The 26,975-nt window shown below is 48.1% G+C and overlaps 1 protein-coding gene across 1 annotated transcript in view; it reads right to left on the bottom strand.

The window, feature by feature from the left end:
* Nucleotides 1-7,327, bottom strand: part of LOC144487126 (uncharacterized) — an 81,425-nt gene extending 74,098 nt beyond the window's left edge. The window contains exon 1 of the mRNA XM_078205184.1: nucleotides 7,225-7,327. Within this exon, the coding sequence (XP_078061310.1) occupies nucleotides 7,225-7,327 (103 nt within the window). The remainder of the gene's footprint in view (nucleotides 1-7,224) is intronic.
* Between the last annotated feature and the right edge of the window lie 19,648 nt (nucleotides 7,328-26,975).

The following is a 26,975-nucleotide window of genomic DNA, read 5'->3' as shown; positions in this document are numbered from 1 at the left end:
GGGGGGGGGGGGGGGGGGCGGGGGGACACACACACACACACACACGACGTTGGCGCTTTTACATCTTGTAGCCTGTTATGTCTTGCCATAGTCAGTGGAGGTCTGTGTGGCTAGCCTGGGACTCTAGCTTGGTCTGGTAGTGTCTTTTGGCATCTTTGATGGATCTCCTTAGATCGTATCTGGCTCTCTTGTATAGGTCAGGGTCGCCTGACTTGAATGCCTCAGACACACTTCAGCAAGCAGTGGATATCCCTGTTCATCCATGGTTTCCGGTTGGGGAACACACGGATTTGCTTCTTTGGCACACAGTCTTCTACACACTTACTAATGAAGTCAGTTACTGTAGTGGCGTACTCATTCAGGCTGGTCGCAGAGTTTTTAAATACTGACCAGTCCACTGACTCCAAGCAGTCCCGTCGGAGATTATCCGATTCCTCAGACCAACATTGCACAATTTTCTTTGATGGATTCTCCCGCTTCAGTTTTTGCTTGTAAGCCGGGAGCAGGAGCATGGCTTTGTGGTCTGATTTGCCAAAGTCTGGGCGGGTGATAGAGCGGTAGGCATGTTTGATATTTGTGCAGCTGTGGTCTAGGATGTTTGGGCTTCTGGTGGAACAGGAGATGTGTTGGTGGTAACTTGGTAGTTCGCTCTTGAGCTTGGCCTGATTGAAGTCCCCGGCCACGATGAACAAGGCCTCGGGATGTTTCGTCTGAAGGCTATTCGTAGTTGTGTATATTTCGTCCAGCGCGATCTTCACATCTGCATGGGGTGGGATGTAAACTGCCATCAGGATAATGGAGGCGAATCCCCGCAGAAGGTAGTAGGGGCGGCATTTTAGCGTCAGGTATTCTAGGTCTGGGGAGCAGAAACTTGATGTGGAGATGCCGGTGTTGGACTGGGGTAAACACAGTAAGAGTTTTAACAACACCAGGTTAAAGTCCAACAGGTTTATTTGGTAGCAAATACCATTAGCTTTCGGAGCGCTGCTCCTTCGTCAGATGGAGTGGAAATGTGCTCTCAAACAGGGCACAGAGACACAAAATCAAGTTACAGAATACTGATTAGAGACTAATCAAAATACTAATCAGTATTCTGTAACTTGATTTTGTGTCTCTGTGCCCTGTTTGAGAGCACATTTCCACTCCATCTGACGAAGGAGCAGCGCTCCGAAAGCTAATGGCGTTTGCTACCAAATAAACCTGTTGGACTTTAACCTGGTGTTGTTAAAACTCTTCCTGAGCAGAAAGTTGCCAGTGTTGCTATGTCCAGGCACCACGAGGTGTTGATTAGGAAGCTTTGATGAATGCTTTTGGAAACTCCTAATTAAATACAACCATGAGATTATGCTTGGTACCAACCACCTTCCCCGACACACCCAACCCTCACAACAAATAATTACAACAGGTTTGTTGTTTATTACTTTAAAAGCCATGTTGATTGCTCCCCGCACCCATTCTCTTTGTGCAGTCCTTTCCTCATACTGTGTGTGCTGGGTTATACTGACTCAAGTTTACACTTGTCACCATATTGGAACTATATTTGCACCTTCCTGTCCTCAGCCACTGTATGGAGCTCTGAAAACTATCAATAAATCCATCACATACTTCTCCTTTAAATCCTTGAGAATTCTAGGATTTAGAACATAGAACATAGAACATAGAACATTACAGCGCAGAACAGGCCCTTCGGCCCACGATGTTGCACCGACCAGTTAAAAAAAAAAAAAAAAAACTGTGACCCTCCAACCTAAACCAATTTCTTTTCGTCCATGAACCTATCTACGGATCTCTTAAACGCCCCCAAACTAGGCGCATTTACTACTGATGCTGGCAGGGCATTCCAATCCCTCACCACCCTCTGGGTAAAGAACCTACCCCTGACATCGGTTCTATAACTACCCCCCCTCAATTTAAAGCCATGCCCCCTCGTGCTGGATTTCTCCATCAGAGGAAAAAGGCTATCACTATCCACCCTATCTAAACCTCTAATCATCTTATATGTTTCAATAAGATCCCCTCTTAGCCGCCGCCTTTCCAGCGAAAACAATCCCAAATCCCTCAGCCTCTCCTCATAGGATCTCCCCTCCATACCAGGCAACATCCTGGTAAACCTCCTCTGCACCCTCTCCAAAGCCTCCACATCCTTCCTGTAATGTGGGGACCAGAACTGCACACAGTACTCCAAGTGCGGCCGCACCAGAGTTGTGTACAGTTGCAACATAACGCTACGACTCCTAAATTCAATCCCCCTACCAATAAACGCCAAGACACCATATGCCTTCTTAACAACCTTATCTACTTGATTCCCAACTTTCAGGGATCTATGCACACATACACCTAGATCCCTCTGCTCCTCCACACTATTCAAAGTCCTCCCGTTAGCCCTATACTCAACACATCTGTTATTCCTACCAAAGTGAATTACCTCACACTTCTCCGCATTAAACTCCATCCGCCACCTCTCGGCCCAACTTTGCAACCTGTCTAAGTCTTCCTGCAAACTACGACACCCTTCCTCACTGTCTACCACACCACCGACTTTGGTGTCATCAGCAAATTTGCTAATCCACCCAACTATACCCTCATCCAGATCATTAATAAATATTACAAACAGCAGTGGCCCCAAAACAGATCCCTGAGGTACACCACTTGTAACCGCACTCCATGATGAATATTTACTATCAACCACCACCCTCTGTTTCCTATCCGCTAGCCAATTCCTGATCCAATTTCCTAGATCACCCCCAATCCCATACATCTGCATTTTCTGCAGAAGCCTACCATGGTGAACCTTATCAAACGCCTTACTAAAATCCATATATACCACGTCCACTGCCTTGCCCCCATCCACCTCCTTGGTCACTTTCTCAAAAACTCAATAAGGTTAGTAAGGCACGACCTACCTTGGTCAGTGTCTCCATATTTAATTCCTGTTGATCAGAGTGTATTTAACTGACCTTCCAATGGGCTCTGAGTCACCGAACTCCATTACTGACACAGACTGGAATATTCCTGCAATCCTTCTTTATGAAAATTGATGTGAATATTCAGTCCATACTCTGACCATCTGGAATAGTTTTACCAGTTGAATGTTTAGCAGTCCCACCTGTTCTGTAAGCTTCTTTCCACCGTTACAATTGTTCTCCAGCGTCTATTGGCCCCTCTTGCTCCCTGAGCTGTCCAATGATTGTCAGAAATTCAGCACTTATTCAGACAATGCTGAAAATGGTTTCACAGTTTCCAATCATCTCACTAGAATCAGCTGTTGGATTTCAATTAATTTCAAGGACTTTTGAGCAGAGTTGAAGAGAGTTTGATGCAGAGATGCTCACAATGCTGTGTTACCCAATCCAACAGGTCATTTGTAAAAATTAAACTGGCACTGTGCATTGAGAGATGCTTGCCTTTAAGTACTGGAATTCCCCCAGTGATCGGTAGTGCACAAAGCTGCTGTTTGTCATCCAAATCTCACAGAGTAATGTTAAATATCGTCAAGTGTTGTTCTTTCTTGGAACTGAGACAGTACCACGCAACCCCAGGTCAGGGTCATACAGATCAGATAGAATACCACAATCCTACAATGCCTTAACATACCTTATTCATTTCTCAAACGACCTATTCTCAGACGAATATCAAGTTAATTATTAAATAAGGTCAATTTCACGGTTCGTACTTGAACCGTAGATATGGAACTAAAGTTAAGAGGAACATCAACTAAAAGTTTATTTATTAGTGTCACAAGTAGGCTTACATTAACACTGCAGTGAAGTTACTGTGAAAATCCCCTCGTCGCCACACTCCAGCGCCTGTTCGGGTACACTGAGGGAGAATTTAGCATGGCCAATGCACCTAACTAGCACGTCTTTCAGACTGTGGGAGGAAACCGGAGCACCCGGAGGAAACCCACGCAGACTCGAGGAGAACGTGCAGACTCCACACAGACAGTGACCCAAGCTGGGAATTGAACATGAGTCCCTGGCACTGTGAGGCAGCAGTGCTAACCACTGTGCTACCCTTAAAATAAGTAAGACTCGGCATGCTTGAGGACGGAAGCTTGTTGCAGCAAATCCGGCAGGAAAGTGAATTTTATCACAGTCAAGACAAGGGATTTCCTTAGTTATTGCAGACAATAAGTTGTTACATGCTATTTCCACCAATATTTGCCTGGGATACTTTCAACAAGAATTCTCTGGACTTCCTCTTGACTAAATAAGATTTTTCCCACTGAATGAATCTAGGTGCACATGCAGAGAGAGGTTCCATAAGAACATAAGAAATAGGAGCAGGAGTAGGCCATCTAGCCCCTCGAGCCTGCCCCGCCATTCAATAAGATCATGGCTGATCTGAAGCGAATCAGTTCCACTTACCCGCCTGCTCCCCATAACCCTTAATTCCCTTATCGATCAGAAATCTATCTACCCGTGATTTAAACATATTCAACGAGGAAGCCTCCACCACTTCAATGGGTAGAGAATTCCAAAGATTCACTACCCTCTGAGAGAAGAAGTTCCCCCTCAACTCTGTTCTGAACCGGCCCCCCCTTATTTTGAGGCTGTGCCCTCTAGTTCTGGTTTCCCTTCTAAGTGGAAAGAATCTCTCCACCTCTACCCTATCCAGCCCCTTCATTATCTTATAGAACATTACAGCGCAGAACAGGCCCTTCGGCCCACGATGTTGCACCGACCAGTCTCTATAAGATCACCCCTCAGCCTTCTAAACTCCAACGAGTACAGACCCAATCTGTTCAATCTCTCCTCATAAGCTACACCCCTCACCTCCGGTATCAACCTGGTGAGCCTTCTCTGCACTCCCTCCAAGGCCAATATATCCTTTCGCAAATAAGGGGACCAAAACTGCACACAGTACTCCAGTTGCGGCCTCAGCAGTGCCTTGTATAGTTGCAGCAAGACCTCCCTGCTTTTATACTCTATCCCCTTCGCGATAAAGGCCAACATTCCATTCGCCTTCTTGATCACCTGCTGCACCTGCAGACTGAGTTTTTGCGATTCGTGCACAAGGACCCCCAGGTCCCTCTGCACGGTAGCATGATGTAATTTTTCTCCATTTAAATAATATTCCAATTTACTATTATTTCTTCCAAAGTGGATAACCTCACATTTGCCAACGTTATATTCCATCTGCCAGATCCTCGCCCACTCACTTAGCCTATCCAAATCTCTCTGCAGACTTTCCGCATCCCCCACGCAATTCGCTTTCCCACTTATCTTCGTGTCATCAGCAAACTTTGATACCCTACACTCAGTCCCCTCCTCCAGATCGTCTATGTAAATGGTAAACAGTTGAGGCCCCAGCACCGATCCCTGCGGCATGCCACAGGTCACCAACTGCCAACCAGAAAAACACCCATTTATTCCAACTCTCTGCTTCCTGTTACAAGTTGGACCAATGCTCTCGTCTATCACAGGCTGATTGGACATTTCATTTCTCGGGCAGACAACAACATTTACAGCTGGCAACAAACAATCAGGCTGTCACATTGACTCTCGGGATGATTCAGCTCCACGCAAACAGTCCACATGTTTCCTCAAAATCCTGTCTTGCACACTCACATGGTAAAATAATGGTCCCGTCTTGGCTACAACAACTCTGAAGCCCAGCTTGGGACATTCCCGAAGTTCCTCACATAGTCCAGGTCATCTGTTTCGAATGATCTTGCATCTTTATTCGAATCATAGTTCCTCTTTTGGTTGCACTGTCTTGCCTCTACCTCCCTCGCTAAGTTTGGGAATACCAGGCTTCGCCTGGTCCCTGGGTGACGACCCATCAATAGTTCTGCTGGAGATATGTCAGTGGTTGAGTGCAAGGTTGGTCCAGTAAACCTGGAAGCTAAAGGAAACTGAACTATTTTTGTTTGCAAAGATGCAGTTGACTGTTTCTTTTAGTCGGCCTTGAACTCTGGACTGCCTGCTCCAGTATATTAGATGAGGGATGATACAGTCTGGGCCTGATCTACATTAATGGGGCCCAGACTACATTAATGGAGACGAAGTAGAAAGGGTCGCAAGCTTCAAGTTTTTCAGTGTCCAGATCACCAACAACCTGTCCTGGTCCCCCCATGCCGACACTACAGTTAAGAAAGCCCACCAACACCTCTATTTTCTCAGAAGACCAAGGAAATTTGGCATGTCAGCTACAACTCTCACCTGCTTTGACAGATGCACCATAGAAAGCATTCTTTCTGTGTGGTAAACCACTGTTAAGTTATTGCCTGTGTGCGTGTGTGACATGCCCGGAGACGGCCCTGCCTGAGACTCCCCCTCCCCCCCCCCCCCCCCGGTATAAAGGTGACTGCTCCCAACCCCCCTGCCTCAGTCGCTGGACCAGTTCCGACCAGTTCATCAGCATGGGTGTGCTCCAAGTCTTTTGTGAATAAAAGCCTGTTTGTTCTTGTGTACTAACTAGTCGTCGCATAATTGATAGTGCATCAATTTTATTCACAAAAGTTTGGGATGGAGCAGATATTAAAACCCGATAAATTAGAACTGGATCCTCAAGCCGGAGGAGCCCCTAACAGCTTCGATCACTGGCTGCGATATTTCGAAACTTTCCTCACCACTCCGCCTCCGTCGGTCGGACCGAAGCCGACAAGCTCCACGTGCTCTATGCCCGGGTAAGCGATCAGGTATTCTCGATGATCAGAGACGCTGAAACTTACGAGGATGCGATCGAACTTTTAAAAGGCCAGTACAACAAACAAACTAACGTGGTCTACGCCAGACATCTTCTGGCTACTCGCAGACAACAGCCACGAGAATCGGGCAACCAATTCCTGCGTGCGTTGCGAGCACTCGGCAGGGCCTGCAACTGCAAGGCCGTAGCAGCCGCCCAAAACACGGAGGACTTTATCAGAGACGCCTATGTCACGGGTATCAGGTCAAACTATATCTGACAACGACTGCTGGAACAGGTGGGCTGGACCTACAAAAGACTGTGGCGCTTGACGACTCATTAGAGGTGGCCTTCCGTAATCTCGAGGCCTACACCCCTGACCACGGGAGCGCATCGTGGACGCTGCAGTCACCGCCACCTCTGTACTCGGGAGGGCCACAGGCCTACGCCACGCCACGTCCCACCAATGACCCGGCCGCTGCGGCAGTCTCTGGAGGCCCGAAGTGCTACTTCTGCGGCCTGGGGAAGCACCCCCGACAACGCTGCCCGGCGAAGGATACGACCTGCTCCGGGTGTGGAAAGAAGGGCCATTACGCGAGGGTATGCAAGGCGAAGTCGACCACCAAGCCCAGTAGCGCTGCGTGCGACCCGCCATCTTGGACGCCTTCAACTGCGTGTGAGCCACGTGGGCCGCCATCTTGGACGCCTTCAGCTGCACCGCAAGATCCAACAGTGGCTTCAGTTACGCTGGACCAATCCGGGCCTCACCAACTCGCCAGCTCCATGATGGACATCGAGGTAAATGGTCGCACTACAGCCTGTTTATTTGACTGTGGGAGTACGGAGAGCTTTATTCACCCTAACACAATGAGTCGCTACGCTCTTTCAGTACTGCCAGTGAAGCAAACGATCTCCATGGCTTCAAAGTCCCACTCGGTGGATGTCCTTGGATACTGCGTGACGACCCTGACTGTACGGGGCACAGTGTACAAAAACTTCAGGCTCCTCGTGCTGCCACAACTCTGCGCTGCCGTACTCCTGGGGCTAGATTTCCTGTGTCACCTTAAGAGTGTCACCATGGAGTATAATGGGCCTTTTCCCCTGCTCTCTGTTTGCAATCCCCAGTTCTTAGATCGCCCACCGCGCACCACCTGCAGCCTCTCGACCCTTAAAGTCACCCCTCCCTCACTGTTCGAAAATCTCACCCCCGACTGCAAGCCCATCGCCACCAAGAGCAGACGGTACAGTGCTGGAGACGGGGCTTTTATCAGGTCCGAAGTACAACGGCTCCTAGGGGAGGGGATCATCGAGGCCAGTACCAGCCCCTGGAGAGCCCAAGTAGTAGTTAAGACTGGGGAGAAACATCGCATGGTCATTGACTACAGTCAGAACATTAACCGATACACGCAGCTGGACGCGTACCCCCTTCCCCGCATATCTGACGTGGTTAATCAGATTGCACAATATCGGGTGTTCTCCACCATCGACTTAAAGTCTGCATACCACCAGCTCCCTATCCGCCCGGAAGACCGCCAATTTACTGCCTTCGAGGCGGATGGCCGCCTCTATCACTTCCTTAGGGTCCCCTTCGGCGTCACCAACGGGGTCTCGGTTTTCCAGTGTGAGATGGACCGAATGGTAGACCAGAACGGGCTGCGGGCCACCTTCCCGTACCTGGATAACGTCACCATCTGCGGCCATGATCAGCAGGACCACGACGCCAACCTCCACAAATTCCTCCACACCGCCACTCTCCTAAATCTGACCTATAATAATGAGAAGTGCGTATTCCGCACACACCGCCTCGCCATCCTTGGTTGTGTTGTGGAAAACGGGGTCATCGGTCCCGATCCCGACCGCATGCGTCCCCTCCTGGAACTCCCCCTCCCCACCAGCCTCAAAGCACTGAGGAGATGCCTGGGCTTCTTCTCGTATTACGCCCAGTGGGTCCCCAATTATGCGGATAAAGCCCGTCCGCTCATCAAATACACCTCTTTTCCCCTGATGGCAGAGGCCCGCCTGGCCTTCGACCGCATCAAAGCAGACATCGCGAAGGCCACGATGCACGCTGTAGACGAATCCATCCCGTTCCAGGTGGAGAGCGATGCGTCTGACTTCGCCCCAGCAGCCACTCTTAACCAGGCGGGCAGACCCGTGGCCTTCTTCTCACGAACCCTCCAAGGCCCTGAAATTCGACACTCCTCTGTCGAGAAGGAGGCCCAAGCCATAGTGGAAGCTGTACGGCACTGGCACCACTACTTAGCTGGTAAACGATTCACCCTACTCACGGACCAACGGTCAGTTGCGTTCATGTTTAACAACATGCAGCGGGGCAAGATCAAAAATGATAAAATATTGAGGTGGAGAATCGAGCTTTCCACCTACAATTACGACATCTTATATCGGCCCGGGAAGCTCAATGAGCCCCCAGACGCCCTGTCCCGGGGAATATGTGCCAGTGCACAAATAGACCAATTGCAGACTCTCCACAATGACCTCTGCCACCCGGGAGTCACCAGGTTCTTTCACTTCATTAAAGCCCGTAACCTGCCCTACTCCATTGAGGAAGTCAGGTCTATAACCAGACACTGCCAGGTCTGCGCAGAGTGCAAGCCGCACTTCTATCGGCCAGGCAGAGCACACCTCATAAAGGCCACCCGCCCTTTCGAGCGCCTAAGCGTCGACTTCAAAGTCCCCCTCCCCTCTTCTGACCGCAACATATACTTCCTCAACGTCATTGACGAATATTCACGTTTCCCCTTCCCTATTCCCTGCCCGGATATGACCTCGGCCACGGTCGTCAGGGCCCTGCACAGCCTCTTCACCCTGTTCGGTTTCCCCAGCTATATCCATAGCGACCGGGGATCCTCCTTTATGAGTGATGAGCTGCGACAGTACCTGCTCTCCAAAGGCATAGCCTCGAGTAGGACCACCAGCTACAACCCCGGGGGAACGGACAGGTAGAGAGGGAGAACGCGACAGTCTGGAAGGCCGTTTTACTAGCTCTGAGGTCTAAAGGTTTTCCAGTCACCCGCTGGCAAGAGGTCCTCCCTGATGCACTACACTCGATTAGATCATTCCTTTGCACAGCTACCAATGCTACCCCTCACGAAAGGATGTTTGTTTTCCCCAGGAAGTCCTCCTCGGGGACCTCACTACCGACGTGGCTGACGTCCCCAGGCCCTGTCCTGCTCCGGAAGCACGTGAGGACCCATAAGTCGGACCTCCTGGTCGAAAGGGTCCAGCTCCTCCACGCCAACTCCCAATACGCCTATGTGGCCCAGGGATCACGACGACCCACAACCCCACACCCCCAACCCCCATATACAACACGCCTGAGCCCCAGGAGCCGCCACCACGCACCCGCCAACCGGAAGGGACCACAAACGACTCGAGCGGCTACGGCCTGGCACCTGAACCAGCACCGCGGCCACCGGAACCGACACCACAACTGGCACTATGGCGGTCGCAGACTGAATTTGTAAATTTGTAATTCTGTAAATATCGTTCCACCCACCTCACCCCCGCCAGACTCTTTTTTTAAAAGCAGGGTGTGAACGTGGTAAACCACTGTTAAGCTTATTGCCTGTGTGTATGTGTGACATGCCTGGACACGCCCCTGCTGGAGACTCCTCCACCACCGGTCCAGGTATAAAGGTGACTGCTCCCAACCCCCCTGCCTCAGTCCCCGGACCAGTTCCGACCAGTTCATCAGCATGGGTGTGCTCCAAGTCTTTTGTGAATAAAGGCCTATTTGTTCTTGCGTACTAACTAGTCGTCGCATAATTGATAGTGCATCATTCTGGTTGTATCACAACTTGATATGGCTCCTGCTCTGCCCAAGACCGCAAGAAACTACAAAAGGTCGTGAATGTAGCCCAATCCATCACGCAAACCAGCCTCCCATCCATTGACTCTGTCTACACTTCCTGCTGCCTCGGAAAAGCAGCCAGCATAATTAAGGACCCCACGCATTCCCTCTTCCACCTTCTTCTGTTGGGAAAAAGATACAAAAGTCTGAGGTCACGTACCAACCGACTCAAGAACAGCTTCTTCCCTGCTGCCATCAGACTTCTGAATGGACCTACCTCGCACTAAATTATCTCTACACTCTAGCTGTGACTGTAACACTACATTCTCTATGTACGGTATGCTTTGTCTATATAGTGCACAAGAAACAATACTTTTCTCTGTATACTAATACATGTGACAATAATAAATCAAATCAAATTGATGTGTTTTATCCAATTGAAAGACACAAAACTTAAAATTTGGCGCTTGTAAAAGCCGTTTTGTTACCTATGAGTACTTCAGGTAATCCGGAGAATTCAAACTCCATGGCGAAGGTTCTCAACAGTGACATGTACGGTTTGGGATCTGATCTAAAATATCTCTATCCATTTGGAGTGGGCATTCATCAACAATAGAAGCATGGCATCCAAAAATGGTCAACCTGGCCATTCACAAGGGTGCAAAAGGGTTGCAACTGGTAATCTCTGATGTAACTGGTAATCTCTGATGTAACTGGTAATATAGAACATAGAACATAGAACAGTACAGCACAGAACAGGCCCTTCGGCCCACGATGTTGTGCCGAGCTTTATCTGAAACCAAGATCAAGCTATCCCACTCCCTATCATCCTGGTGTGCTCCATGTGCCTATCCAATAACAGCTTAAATGTTTCTAAAGTGTCTGACTCCACTATCACTGCAGGCAGTCCATTCCACACCCCAACCACTCTCTGCGAAAAGAACCTACCTCTGATATCCGTCCTGTATCTCCCACCACGAACCCTATAGTTATGCCCCCTTGTAATAGCTCCATCCACCCGAGGAAATAGTCTTTGAACGTTCACTCTATCTATCCCCTTCATCATTTTATAAACCTCTATTAAGTCTCCCCTCAGCCTCCTCCGCTCCAGAGAGAACAGCCCTAGCTCCCTCAACCTTTCCTCATATGACCTACCCTCCAAACCAGGCAGCATCCTGGTAAATCTCCTCTGCACTCTTTCCAGCGCTTCCACATCCTTCTTATAGTGAGGTGACCAGAACTGCACACAATATTCCAAATGTGGTCTCACCAAGGTCCTGTACAGTTGCAGCATAACCCCACGGCTCTTAAACTCCAACCCCCTGTTAATAAAAGCTAACACACTATAGGCCTTCTTCACAGCTCTATCCACTTGACTGGCAACCTTTAGAGATCTGTGGATATGGACCCCAAGATCTCTCTGTTCCTCCACAGTCTTCAGAACCCTACCTTTGACCCTGTAATCCACATTTAAATTTGTCCTACCAAAATGAATCACCTCACATTTATCAGGGTTAAACTCCATTTGCCATTTTTCAGCCCAGCTTTGCATCCTATCTATGTCTCTTTGCAGCCTACAACAGCCCTCCACCTCATCCACTACTCCACCAATCTTGGTGTCATCAGCAAATTTACTGATCCATCCTTCAGCCCCCTCCTCTAAGTCATTAATAAAAATCACAAAGAGCAGAGGACCAAGCACTGATCCCTGCGGCACACCGCTAGCAACCTGCCTCCAATCCGAAAATTTTCCATCGACCACCACCCTCTGTCTTCGGTCAGACAGCCAGTTACCTATCCAATCGGCCAACTTTCCCTCTATCCCACACCTCCCCACTTTCATCATAAGCCGACCATGGGGGACCTTATCAAACGTCTTACTAAAATCCATGTATATGACATCAACTGCCCTACCTTCATCAACACACTTAGTTACCTCCTCAAAAAATTCTATCAAATTTGTGAGGCACGACTTGCCCTTCACGAATCCGTGCTGACTATCTCGGATTAATCCGCATCTTTCTAAATGGTCGTAAATCCCATCCCTAAGGACCCTTTCCATCAATTTACCAACCACCGAAGTAAGACTAACCGGTCTATAATTACCAGGGTCATTTCTATTCCCTTTCTTAAACAGAGGAACAACATTCGCCATTCTCCAGTCCTCTGGCACCATCCCCGTGGACAGTGAGGACCCAAAGATCAACGCCAAAGGCTCTGGAATCTCATCCCTTGCCTCCCACAGAATCCTAGGATACATTTCATCAGGCCCAGGGGACTTATCGACCTTCAGTTTATTCCAAACTGCCAAGACATCCTCCCTCCGAACATCTATTTCCTCCAGCCTATTAGCCTGTAACACCTTCTCTTCCTCAAAAACATGGCCCCTCTCCTTGGTGAACACTGAAGAAAAGTATTCATTCATCACCTCGCCTATCTCTACTGACTCCATACACAAGTTCCCACTACTGTCCTTGACCGGCCCTAACCTCACCCTGGTCATTCTTTTATTCCTCACATAAGAGTAAAAAGCCTTGGGGTTTTCCTTGATCCGACCCGCCAAGGACTTCTCATGTCCCCTCCTAGCTCTCCTAAGCCCCTTTTTCAGCTCATTCCTTGCTAACTTGTAACCCTCAATCGAGCCATCTGAACCTTGTTTCCTCATCCCTACATAAGCTTCCCTCTTCCTTTTCACAAGACATTCCACCTCTTTTGTGAACCATGGTTCCCTCACTCGGCCATTTCCTCCCTGCCTGACAGGAACATACCTATCAAGGACATCCAGTATTTGTTCCTTGAAAAAGTTCCACTTTTCATTCGTTCCTTTCTCTGACAGTTTCTGTTCCCAATTTATGCCCCCTAATTCTTGCCTAATCGCATCATAATTACCCCTCCCCCAATTGTAAACCTTGCCCTGCCGTACGGCCTTATCCCTCTCCATTGCAATAACAAAAAACACCGAATTGTGGTCACTATCTCCAAATTGCTCTCCCACAACCAAATCTAACACTTGGCCCGCTGCTGCTGTAACTGGTAATAGCTGCTGTAGCTGGTAATCCCTGTTGCAGCTGGTAATCTCTGAAGATGGTAATCTCTGCTGTAGGAGATAATCTCAGCTGTAGCAGGTAATCTCTGCCATAACTGGTAATCTCTGATGTAGCTGGTAATTTCTGCTGTAACGGGTAATCGCTGCAGTAGCAGGTAATTCCTTCTTAACTAGAAATCCCTTTCTAACTGGTAATCGCTGCTGTAACTGGTAAGTGTTTAATTGGAGTAAGGGGAATTATGAGGCTATCAGACAGGAAATTGGAGGCTTAAATTGGAAAGAGGTTTTCTCGGGGAAATGTACGGAAGAAATGTGGCAAATTTTCAGGGAATATTTGTCTGGAGTTCTGCATAGCAATGTTCCAATGAGACAGGGAAGTTATGGTAGGTTACGGGAACTGTGGTGTACAAAGGCTGTAATGAATTGAGTCAAGAAGAAAAGAAAAGCTTACAAAAGGTTCAAGGAGCTAGGTAATGTTAGAGATCTTGAAGAGTATACGGCTAATAGAAAGGATCTTAAGAAGGAAATTAGGAGAGCCAGAAGGGGTCATGAGAAGGCCTTGGCAGGCAGGATTAAGGAAAACCCCAAGGCATTCTACAAGTATGTGAAGAGCAAGAGGATAAGACGTGAAAGAATAGGACCCATCAAGTGTGACGGTGGGAAAGTTTGTATGGAACCAGAAGAAATAGCAGAGGTACTTAATGAATACTTTACTTCAGTATTCACTATGGAAAAGCATCTTGGTGGTTGTAGTGCAGACTTGCAGCGGACTGAAAAGCTTGAGCATGTAGATATTAAGAAAGAGGATGCGTTGGAGCTTTTGAAAAGCATCAAGTTAGATAAATCGCCGGGACCGGATGAGATGTACCCCAGGCTACTGTGGGAGGCGAGGGAGGAGATTGCTGAGCCTCTGGCGATGATCTTTGCATCATCAATGGAGACGGGAGAGGTTCTGGAGGATTGGAGGATTGCAGATGTTGTTCCTTTATTCAAGAAAGGGAGTAGAGATAGCCCTGGAAATTATAGACCAGTGAGTCTAACCTCAGTGGTTGGTAAGTTGATAGAGAAGATCCTGAGAGGCAGGATTTATGAACATTTGGAGAGGTATAATATGATTAAGAATAGTCAGCATGGCTTTGTCAAAGGCAGATCATGCCTTACGAGCCTGATTGAATTTTTTGAGGATGTGACTAAACACATTGATGAAGGAAGGGCAGTAGATGTAGTATATATGGACTTCAGCAAGGCATTTGATAAGGTGCCCCATGCAAGGCTTATGGAGAAAGTGAGGGGGCATGGGATCCAAGGGGACATTGCTTTGTGGATCCAGAACTGGCTTGCCCACAGAAGGCAAAAAGTGGTTATAGATGGGTCATATTCTGCATGGAGGTCGGTCACCAGTGGAGTGCTCCAGGGATCTGTTCTGGGACCCTTACTCTTTGTGATTTTTATAAATGACCTGGATGAGGAAATAGAGGGATGGGTTGGTAAGTTTGCTGATGATACAAAGGTTGCAGGTGTTGTGGATAGTGTGGAGGGATGTCAGAAGTTGCAGCGAGACATTGATAGGATGCAAGACTGGGTGGAGAAGTGGCAGATGGAGTTCAACCCAGATAAGTGTGAGGTGGTTCATTTTGGCAGGTCAAATAGGATGGCGGAATATAATATTAATGGTAGGACTCTTGGCAGAGTGGAAGATCAGAAGGACCTTGGGGTCCGAGTTCATAAGAACATAAGATAAGAAATAGGAGCAGGAGTAGGCCATCTAGCCCCTCGAGCCTGCCCCGCCATTCAATAAGATCATGGCTGATCTGAAGTGGATCGGTTCCACTTACCCGCCTGATCCCTCTCACCCCTAATTCCCTTACCGATCAGGAATCCATCTATCCGTGATTTAAACATATTCAACGAGGTAGCCTCCACCACTTCTGTGGGCAGAGAATTCCAGAGATTCACCACCCTCTGAGAGAAGAAGTTCCTCCTCAACTCTGTTCATAGGACGCTCAAAGCAGCTGTGCAGGTTGAGGCTGTGGTTAAGAAGGCGGATGGTGTACTGGCCTTCATCAATTGAGGAATTGAGTTGAGGAGTCGTGAGATAATGTTGCAGCTATATAAGAGCCTGGTCAGACCCCACTTGGAGTACTGTGCTCAGTTCTGGTCGCCTCATTACAGGAAGGATGTGGAAGCCATAGAAAGGGTGCAGAGGAGATTTGCAAGGATGTTGCCTGGGTTGGGGAGCATGCCTTATGAAGATAGGTTGAGTGAGCTCGGCCTTTCCTCCTTGGAGAGAAGAAGGATGAGGGGTGACCTGATAGAGGTGTATAAGACGTTGAGAGGTATTGATCGAGTGGATAGTCAGAGGCTTTTTCTCAGGGCTGAAATGGTTGCCACAAGAGGACACAGTTTAAGGTGCTGGGGAGTAGGTACAGAGGAGATGTCAGGGGTAAGTTTTTCACTCAGAGGGTGGTGGGTGAGTGGAATGGGCTGCCAGCAACGGTGGTGGAGGCGGATTCGATAGGGTCTTTTAAAAGACTTTTAGATAAGTACATGGAACTTCGTAAGATAGAGGGTTATAGGTAGGCCTAGTAATTGTTAAGGTAGGGACAGGTTCGGCACACCTTTGTGGGCTGAAGGGCCTGTATTGTGATGTAGCTTTTCTATATTTCTATGTTTTCTATGTAATCTCTGCTGGACTGGCAATCTCTGCTGTAACTGGCAATCTCTGCTGGACTGGCAATCTCTGCTGGAACTGGCAATCTCTGCTGGAACTGGTAATCTCTGCTGGAACTGGCAATCTCTGCTGGAACTGGCAATCTCTGCTGGACTGGCAATCTCTGCTGTAACTGGCAATCTCTGCTGGAACTGACAATCTCTGCTGGAACTGGTAATCTCTGCTGGAACTGGCACTCTCTGCTGGAACTGGCAATCTCTGCTGCCACTGGCAATCTCTGCTGCCACTGGCAATTTCTGCTGTAACTGGCAATCTCTGCTGCCACTGGCAATCTATGCTGTAACTGGCAATCTCTGCTGGAACTGGCAAACTCTGCTGGAACTGGCAAACTCTGCTGGAACTGGCAATTGCCGCTGTAACTGGCAATCTCTGCTGGAACTGGCCATCTCTGCTGGAACTGGCCATCTCTGCTGGATCTGGTCATCTCTGCTGGAAATTGCAATCTCTGCTGTAACTGGCAATCGCTGCTGGAACTGGCAATCTCTGCTGGAACTGGCAATCTCTGCTGGAACTGGCAATCTCTGCTGGAACTGGCAATCTCTGCTGGAACTGGCAATCTCTGCTGGAACTGGCAATCTCTGCTGGAACTGGCAATCTCTGCTGGAACTGGCAATCTCTGCTGGAACTGGTAATCTCTGCTGGAACTGGCAGTCTCTGTTGGAACTGGCAATCTCTGCTGGAACTGGCAATCTCTGCTGGAACTGGCAATCTCTGCTGGAACTGGCAATCTCTGCTGGAACTGGCAATCTCTGCTGGAACTGGCAATCTCTGCTGTAACTGGTAATCTCTGCTGTAAATAACAATCTCTGCTCTAACTGGTAATCGCCGCTGTAACTGGTAATCACTGCAATGGCAGGTAATCTCTGCTGTAACTGGTAATCCCTTTTTAACTAGAAATCCCTTTTTAACTGCAATCTCGGCTGTAGCAGGTAATCTCTGCTGTAAATAACAATTTCTGCGGTAACTGGTAATACAAAGAACAAAGAACAGTACAGCACAGGAAACAGGCCCTTCGGCCCTCCAAGCCTGTGCCGCTCCTTGGTCAAACTAGACCATTCGTTTGTATCCCTCCATTCCCAGACTGCTCATGTGACTATCCAGGTAAGTCTTAAACGATGCCAGCGCGTCTGCCTCCACCACCCTACTTGGCAGCGCATTCCAGGCCCCCACCACCCTCTGTGTAAAAAACATCCCTCTAATATCTGAGTTATACCTCGCCCCTCTCACCTTGAGCCCATGACCCCTTGTGATCGTCACCTCCGACCTGGGAAAAAGCTTCCCACTGTTCACCCTATCTATACCCTTCATAATTTTGTACACCTCTATTAGGTCTCCCCTCATTCTCCGTCTTTCCAGGGAGAACAAGTTTACCCAATCTCTCCTCATAGCTAAGACCCTCCATACCAGGCAACATCCTGGTAAACCTTCTCTGCACTCTCTCTAAAGCCTCCACGTTCTTCTCGTAGTGCGGCGACCAGAACTGGACGCAGTACTCCAAATGTGGCCTAACCAGTGTTCTATACAGCTGCAACATCAGACTCCAGCTTTTATACTCTATACCCCGTCCTATAAAGGCAAGCATACCATATGCCTTCTTCACCACCTTCTCCACCTGTGCTGCCACCTTCAAGGATTTGTGGACTTGCACACCTAGGTCCCTCTGTGTTTCTATACTCTTGATGGCTCTGCCATTTATTGTATAACTCCCCCCTACATTAGTTCTTCCAAAATGGATCACTTCGCATTTATCTGGATTAAATTCCATCTGCCATTTCTCCGCCCAATTTTCCAGCCTATCTATATCCTGCTGTATTGTCCGACAATGTTCATCGCTATCCGCAAGTCCAGCCATCTTCGTGTCATCTACAAACTTGCTGATAACACCAGTTACACCTTCCTCCAAATCATTTATATATATCACAAATAGCAGAGGTCCTAGTACAGAGCCCTGCGGAACACCACTGGTCACAGACCTCCAGCCGGAAAAAGACCCTTCGACCACTACCCTCTGTCTCCTATGGCCAAGCCAGTTCTCCACCCATCTAGCCACTTCTCCTTGTATCCCATGAGCCTTAACCTTCTTAACCAACCTGCCATGAGGGACTTTGTCAAATGCCTTACTGAAATCCATATAGACGACATCCACGGCCCTTCCTTCGTCAACCGTTTTTGTCATTTCCTCAAAAAACTCCACCAAATTTGTAAGGCACGACCTCCCTCTTACAAAACCATGCTGTCTGTCACTAATGAGATTGTTCCGTTCTAAATGCACATACATCCTGTCTCTAAGAATCCTCTCCAACAACTTCCCTACCACGGACGTCAAGCTCACTGGCCTATAATTACCTGGGTTATCCCTGCTACCCTTCTTAAACAATGGTACCACATTCACTATCCTCCAATCCTCAGGGACCTCACCTGTGTTCAATGAAGAGACAAAGATTTCCGTCAGAGGCCCAGCAATTACATCTCTTGTCTCCCTGAGCAGTCTAGGATAGATGCCATCAGGCCCTGGGGATTTGTCAGTTTTAATGTTACCTAAAAAACCTAACACTTCCTCCCTTGTAATAGAGATTCTCTCTAACGGGTCAACACCTCCCTCTGAGACACTCCCAGTCAACAAGTTCCTCTCCTTTATGAATACCGATGCAAAGTATTCATTTAGGATCTCCCCTATTCCCTTGGGTTCTAAGCATAATTCCCTTCCTTTGTCCCTGAGAGGTCCGACTTTTTTCCTGACAACTCTTTTGTTCCTAACATATGAATAAAATGCCTTAGGATTCTCCTTAATCCTGCCTGCCAAGAACATTTCATGACCTCTTTTTGCCCTTTCTAATTCCCTGTTTGAGTTCTTTCCTACTCTCTCTGTATTCCTCCAGAGCTCCATCTGTTTTCAGTTGCCTGGACCTAACGTACGCCTCTCTTTTCTTTTTGATCAGATCCTCAATTTCCCTGGTTATCCACAGCTCTCGAATCCTACCTTTCCTATCCTTCCTTTTTACAGGCACATGCCTGTCCAGCAGCCTTATCAACTGTTCCTTAGAAGACTCCCACATGCCAGACGTGGACTTACCCCCGAACAGCCTCTCCCAATCAACGGCCACCAATTTCTGCCTAATCCGGTTATAGTTAGCCTTCCCCCAATTTAGCACCCTGCCCTTAGGACAACACTTGTCCTTGTCCATTACTATCCTAAAGTTAACAGAGTTGTGGTCACTATTTGCCACATGTTCCCCTACCGAAACTTTGACGACCTGACCGGGCTAATTTCCCAGAACTAGGTCCAGTATAGCCCCCTCTCTAGTTGGGCTATCTACATACTGTTCCAAAGAACCTTCCAGTACGCATTTTACAAATTCCTCCCCGTCCGGACCCCCAGCTCTAAGCACTTTCCAGTTTATACCAGGGAAATTAAAGTCCCCCACTACAACAACCCTATTTTTTCTGCACATATCCAGAATCTCCTGACATATCCGTTCCTCCACTTCCCGTGGGCTGTTGGGTGGCCTGTAGTATACCCCCAGCATAGTGATTGCACCCTTCCTGTTTCTGAGCTCCACCCACAGCGACTCATTACATGACCCCTCTAAATTGTCCACCCTCTGCACCGCTGTAATATGCTCCCTAACTAATATCGCTACTCCCCCACCTTTTTTAGCCCCTCCTCTGTAACCCCGGAATATTCAGCTGCCAGTCCTGTCCTTCTTTTAACCATGTCTCCGTCATCGCAACCACATCCAAATTCCGCGTAAGCATTAAGGCCCTAAGTTCGTCTGTCTTACCCGTTACGCTCCTCGCATTCAAGCAGATGCACTCCAGACCTCCAGGCCCACTCAGGTCATCCTGCTCCAGAATGCTCTTCTTCTTAGCTAGCCTTGCCCTGGCCCCCAGCTCGACCCCAGCCTCAGTACTTACTGACCTACTGTTTTGATCCCCACCCCCTGCCACACTAGTTTAAACCCTGCCGAAACATTCCAGCAGAACTCCCAGCCAGGATATTTGTGCCCTTCCAGTTAAGGTGTAACCCATCCTTTCCGTACAGGTGCCATCCTGTCTTGAAGACTTCCCAATGATCTATGAATTTGAAACCCTCCCTCTTGCACCAGTCCTTTAGCCACGTGTTCAATTGTAGAATCTCCCTGTTCCGAGCCTCACTAGCACTGGGCACTGGGAGCAGTCCAGAGATTGCTATCCTAGAGGCCTTATTTTTTAGCCTAGCACCCATCTCCCTGAATTGCTCTCGTATGATCCCCCAGCTCTTTCTACCTACGTCATTTTCACCAATGTGTACAATTACATCTGTTTGATTACCTTCCCTTTTTAATATGCTTCCTACCCTCTCAGAGACATCCAGTACCCCGGCACCAGGGAGGCAGACTACTATCCTGGAGTCTCGTTCGCGCCCGCAGAACCACCTGTCCGTGCCTCTAACCATCGCATCCCCCACCACTATCGCTCTCCTAAACCCCTTCTTTCCCTTCTGGGCCTCTGAGCCTGTCTCTATGCAGGCGATCTGGTCCTCGTGGCTTACACCTGGAGGGTCATCCCCCTCCACAGAATCCAAAACAATATAACTATTTTGGAGGGCAACCACAGGGGACCCCTCCACTGACTGCTCACTCCCTTCCCCTCTCCCATCTGTTGCCCAGCCCTTACTATTATGGGAGACTGCCACTGGGGTACTTTCTGGTACATCACTCTTCTGACTTTTACCCTTCCTAACTGTGACCCACTTGTCTTCCTTCTGAGGCCCCGGTGTGACTACCTGCTTATAACTTCTATCTATTATTTTCTCATGTTCCCTAACTAAACTGAGGTCATCGAGCCGCAGCTCCAGCTCCCTTACACGGTCCCTCAGGAGTTGCAGTTCCATGCATCTGGCACAGATATGGACCTCCGGGAGGCAAGTCGTCTCCAGGAACTCCCACATCCCACACCGAATGCAGCAAACTGGCCTCTCATACCTGCCATTTCCTTTATAGTTTTGGAAAAAAACAAAAACAACAACCTTCCTTGCCTCCGCCTGCTTTTGCCGAAGCCCTGTGAGCCAAACCCTTATAGCTCTCACTCTGCTCCCTGCACACTCCGCTGCCCGCTGGATAGTGCGGCCTACTTTTCTACCACCCACACGCTCAAAAAAAACAAATTTACCTCCCAGGTCACCCTGCGCCCAGCCTACTTCCGGTTTTCCGTTAAAGTTAGTAACACAGAAAACCCCGCGAAAAAGTAAGGAATAAAAGTCGATCTCTTACCCTGCTTTAACTGGTAATCGCTGCTGTAACTGGAAATACCTTAACAAGAAATCCCTTCTTCACTGGTAATCTCTGCTGTTACTGGTAATCACTGCTGTAGCAGGTAATCTCTGTTACACCTTAACTGGAAGGGAGCAAATATCCTGGCTGGGAGTTTTGTTAGAGTGTTTCGGCAGGATTTAAACTAGTGTGGCAGGGGGGCGGGGAACCAAACAGTAGGTCAGTAAATACTGAGGCTGGGGTTGAGCTGGGGGCCAGGGCAAGGCTAGCTAAGAAGAGGAACACTCTGGAGCAGGATGACCCGAGTGGGCCTGGAGGTCTGGAGTGCATCTGCTTCAATGCAAGGAGCGTAATGGGTAAAACAGACGAACTTAGGGCCTTAATGCTTATGCGAAATTTGGATGTGGTTGCGGTGACGGAAACTTGGTTAAAAGGACAGGACTGGCAGCTGAATATTCCGGGGTATAAGTGTTTTAGGCGAGACAGAGGAGGGGCTAAAAAAGGTGGGGGAGTAGCGATATTAGTTAAGGAGCATATTACCGCGGTGCAGAGGGTAGACAACTTAGAGGGGTCATGTACTGAGTCGCTGTGGGTGAAACTCAGAAACAGGAAGGGTGCAGTCACTATGCTGGGGGTGTGCTACAGACCACCCAACAGCCCACGGGAAGTGGAGGAAAGGATATGTCAGGAGATTCTGGATAGGTGCAGAAAAAATAGGGTTGTTGTAGTGGGGGACTTTAATTTCCCTGGTATAGACTGGAAAGTGCTTAGAGCTGGGGGTCCGGACAGGGAGGAATTTGTAAAATGCGTACTGGAAGGTTCTTTGGAACAGTATGTAGATAGCCCGACTAGAGAGGGGGCGATATTGGACCTAGTTCTGGGAAATGAGCCCGGTCAGGTCGTCAAAGTTTCGGTAGGGGAACATGTGGCAAATAGTGACCACAACTCTGTTAACTTTAGGATAGTAATGGACAAGGATGAGTGCTGTCCTATGGGCAGGGTGCTAAATTGGGGGAAGGCTAACTATAGCCGGATTAGGCAGGAATTGGTGGATGTTGATTGGGAGAGGATGTTCGAGGGTAAGTCCGCGTCTGGCATGTGGGAGTCTTTTAAGGAACTATTGATAAGGCTGCAGGATAGGCATGTGCCTGTAAAAAGGAAAGATAGGAAAGGTAGAATTCGAGAGCCATGGATAACCAGGGAAATTGAGGATCTGATTAAAATGAAAAGGGAGGCGTACGTTAAGTCCAGGCAACTGAAAACAGATGGAGCTCTGGAGGAATACAGAGAGAGTAGGAAAGAACTCAAACGGGGAGTTAGAAGGGCAAAAAGAGGTCACGTGATGTTCTTGGCAGACAGGATTAAGGAGAATCCTAAGGCATTCTATTCATACGTTAGGAACAAAAGAGTTGTCAGGGAGAAAATCGGACCTCTCAGGGACAAAGGAGGGGAATTATGCTTAGAACCCAAGGGAATAGGGGAGATCCTAAATGAATACTTTGCATTGGTATTCATAAAGGAGAGGGGCGTGTTAACCGGGAGTGTCTCGGAGGGAGGTGTTGACCCGTTAGAGAAAATCTCCATTACAAGAGAGGAAGTGTTAGGTTTTTTCGGGAACATTAAGACTGACAAAGCCCCAGGGCCTGATGGCAATATTCTCGACTGCTCAGGGAGACGAGGGATGAAATTGCTGGGCCTCTGACGGAAATCTTTGTCGCTTCTTTGGACATGGGTGAGGTCCCTGAGGATTGGAGGATAGCGAATGTGGTCCCGTTGTTTAAGAAGGGTAGCAGGGATAACCCAGGAAATTATAGGCCGGTGAGCTTGACGTCCGTAGTAGGGAAGTTGTTGGAGAGGATTCTTAGAGACAGGATGTATGTGCATTTAGAACGGAACAATCTCATTAGTGACAGACAGCATGGTTTTGTAAGAGGGAGGTCGTGCCTTACAAATTTGGTGGAGTTTTTTGAGGAAGTGACAAAAACGGTTGACGAAGGAAGGGCCGTGGATGTCGTCTATATGGATTTCAGTAAGGCATTTGACAAAGTCCCTCATGGCAGGTTGGTTAAGAAGGTTAAGGCTCATGGGATACAAGGAGAAGTGGCTAGATGGGTGGAGAACTGGCTTGGCCATAGGAGACAGAGGGTAGTGGTCGAAGGGTCTTTTTCCGGCTGGAGGTCTGTGACCAGTGGTGTTCCGCAGGGCTCTGTACTGGGACCTCTGCTATTTGTGATATATATAAATGATTTGGAAGAAGGTGTAACTGGTGTAATCAGCAAGCTTGCGGATGACACGAAGGTGGCTGGACTTGCGGATAGCGAAGAGCATTGTCGGGCAATACAGCAGGATATAGATAGGCTGGAAAATTGGGCGGAGAGGTGGCAGATGGAGTTTAATCCAGATAAATGTGAAGTGATGCATTTTGGAAGAAATAATGTAGGGAGGAGTTATACAATAAATGGCAGAGTCATCAGGAGTATAGAAACACAGAGGGACCTAGGTGTGCAAGTCCACAAATCCTTGAAGGTGGCAACAAAGGTGGTGAAGGTGGTGAAGAAGGCATATGGTATGCTTGCCTTTATAGGACGGGGTATAGAGTATAAAAGCTGGAGTCTGATGATGCAGCTGTATAGAACGCTGGTTAGGCCACATTTGGAATACTGCGTCCAGTTCTGGTCGCCGCACTACCAGAAGGATGTGGAGGCGTTAGAGAGAGTGCAGAGAAGGTTTACCAGGATGTTGCCTGGTATGGAGGGTCTTAGGTATGAGGAGAGATTGGGTAAACTGGGGTTGGTCTCCTTGGAAAGACGGAGAATGAGGGGAGATCTAATAGAGGTGTACAAGATTATGAAGGGTATAGATAGGGTGAACAGTGGGAAGCTTTTTCCCAGGTCGGAGGTGGCGATCACGAGGGGTCATGGGCTCAAGGGAGGGGCGAAGTATAACTCAGATATCAGAGGGACGTTTTTTACACAGACGGTGGTGGGGGCCTGGAATGCGCTGCCAAGTAGGGTGGGGGAGGCAGGCACGCTGACATCGTTTAAGACTTACCTGGATAGTCACATGAGCAGCCTGGGAATGGAGGGATACAAACGATTGGTCTAGTTGGACCAAGGAGCGGCACAGGCTTGGAGGGCCGAAGGGCCTGTTTCCTGTGCTGTACTGTTCTTTTTTCTTTGTTGTTCTTTGCTGTTACTGGTAATCTCTGCTGTTGTCAGGTTCTTTTTTCAGAGACCCTTACGTACTTGATGCAAAAGCAAGACACTGATCTGTATAAGAAAACCCAGTCCTTTGTTTTAAAGCAAGTACAAGCTTCTTGGAGGATCGCTTTACCAACTCAGCACAGTGTGCTGAACTTCGCCGAGCGATACTCTCCGAACCCGGGGGTGGGGGGGCAATTAGTCACGTACACAGTATAACTTCACCCAGATCACGTGCTTGGCAACAGCAGAAGTAAATACAAAGACAGTATGTGAGTAAAAATATATCGAAAACCCACCCCCGGTTGCCATCGAAACTGCACGTCCACCATTGCTCGAGTGTGAGATAGCAACCGTTCCCATACATCTTGGGACGTTGCTTTGCCCATAAAGTGAATGTTATCTCCTTCAGACAAGCCAGCATTCGGAGTTGTAATTTGCAAGGACAGAATGACATTTTCGAATGGGGAATATGGGCTGGTATCAGCACAAATTGTTCCAAACAACAAGAATTAGTCACAGCTTTCAAGCTAAGTATCCACTTCACTTTATCTTACAGCTTTCAGCTGCATTTGCACTTTTGCTAGCTGAGCTCAGCTTGCACACCTTTTTTACAAATGACCAAGATCCTCGGAGATTCATGGGATGTTAACCCCTTAACATCTCATTCCCTCCTTTTATCATTCCATGATAACACTAACCTCTTTAGAGGGGAACTTGTGCTCTATGATATGCTAGGCATTGGCAGACACCCTTCAATAAGCCTAGCAGTAAGCAAACTACCAGGATAATGACTCCTAGGTGCATCAGCATCCCTCCCCAGCCTCCAAAGGGGTTACTAAAAGGCCACCAGCCAGGAGGATTGTAGTTCTTAAAGTTTTGCCCTTCAGCCCTAATTTTGTTAGCGGTCTTTTTAATATGCTCAGCTAAATCAGTGATATTGTCGGAGGAGTCTGGAATGTATGTACAGCACTCAGAGCCTATTAGGGCACAGGTGCCTTCTGTTGCGGCCAACAAGTAATCTAAAGCCATTCGATTTTGGAGTGCCACCGTCCGTATAGCTACGACTTCAGCTGAAACTTCGGAGATAGCGGTGCTCACATCCGCTAATCCATCCACAGTATCATGAACTATTTTCTCAAGGGCTGATGCCATATTGATCAGCTCTCGAGCTGTCTTTGCTGTCCCATAGGCAGGAAAGGCTATCATCCAAAACCGTTGAGCTTTGGTGATGGCCTGTTTAGATCTGAACAGATGTATCTTGGGGTGGAGATGCAGGGAGTCATAATGTCGGACATAGGGGACCACATACGCTAGATAGCAAGATCCGGACCAGTCCCAGGGAAGCCAAGGGTAGGCGTTATCTCCACAGACAAAATAGGTGTCATTGTACGCTATCATATCGTCTAATAGGCCAGGATTGGCTGGGAAACTGTTGTCATTGGGGCATGTAATTTTTCTCCCTTCCCAACCCCAACCTTCACATTCCTTTGATAAGATGAAGGTGTTCTGCATGAACATCCCAGTTTGTATAGTGGACCAAAAACCTTTTTTTCTTTCTGACTGGGATAGGTAATATTAAACTGCTGAATGCAGTAGCTACAGCCAAGGGTATGGTTCCATTTCTTATTAGGCAGATAGATCCTCTTTGTTGATTTTTTACAACAAAGTGGGGTGGGGAGTCTGATCTATCGTAGTTGGCTTGGTAATGGTTCTTAAAAGAATTCGTTATATTACACCTCTCTGCAAGTTGAGCAATATTTTTGCCCAAAGGTACCCATAGAGGGGCGTCCTGTCCGTTAACTTTTATGAAGCCTAGAGGATCGAACACTGCCCTCATTCCGTTTTTAGTCTTGTTTTGATACAAAATCCATTCCATCATTTCCTGGAGGTTGAGAGGAATAGGAAACAGAGGAATCCCTTCTTTAGCATGTGGTGGAATGTGTGAGCAGACCCAACACCCACTTATATTAAACTTTACAGCATACTCATAGGACATGTACAAAAAGGTGTTAGAGTGAAATTGTCCATTAGTCAGTCCTTCTTCCAAACCCCTCTTCTGTACTGATCCGGAGGGCGGAAAAAGGGCCAAGAGGCCAAGAATTAGGAAACACGCCTTCATGATGAATCACTTAGCTGTAGGAGACTACTGCTTGCAATTTCCCAAATGGATCCAGCGATTCTGTCCTTTAACTTTAACTGCCGTCGGAGTTTGGAGAAGCACTTGAAACGGTCCTTTCCACCTTGGTCCAAGTTTGGGGAATCCCAATCTCGAATAAGCACGAAGTCTCCTATCTGCGGTCCA

This window comes from Mustelus asterias, unplaced genomic scaffold (genome assembly GCF_964213995.1).
Source record: "Mustelus asterias unplaced genomic scaffold, sMusAst1.hap1.1 HAP1_SCAFFOLD_602, whole genome shotgun sequence".
Classification (NCBI taxonomy): Eukaryota; Metazoa; Chordata; class Chondrichthyes; order Carcharhiniformes; family Triakidae; genus Mustelus; species Mustelus asterias.
This window is presented reverse-complemented; position numbering and strand designations above follow the sequence as displayed.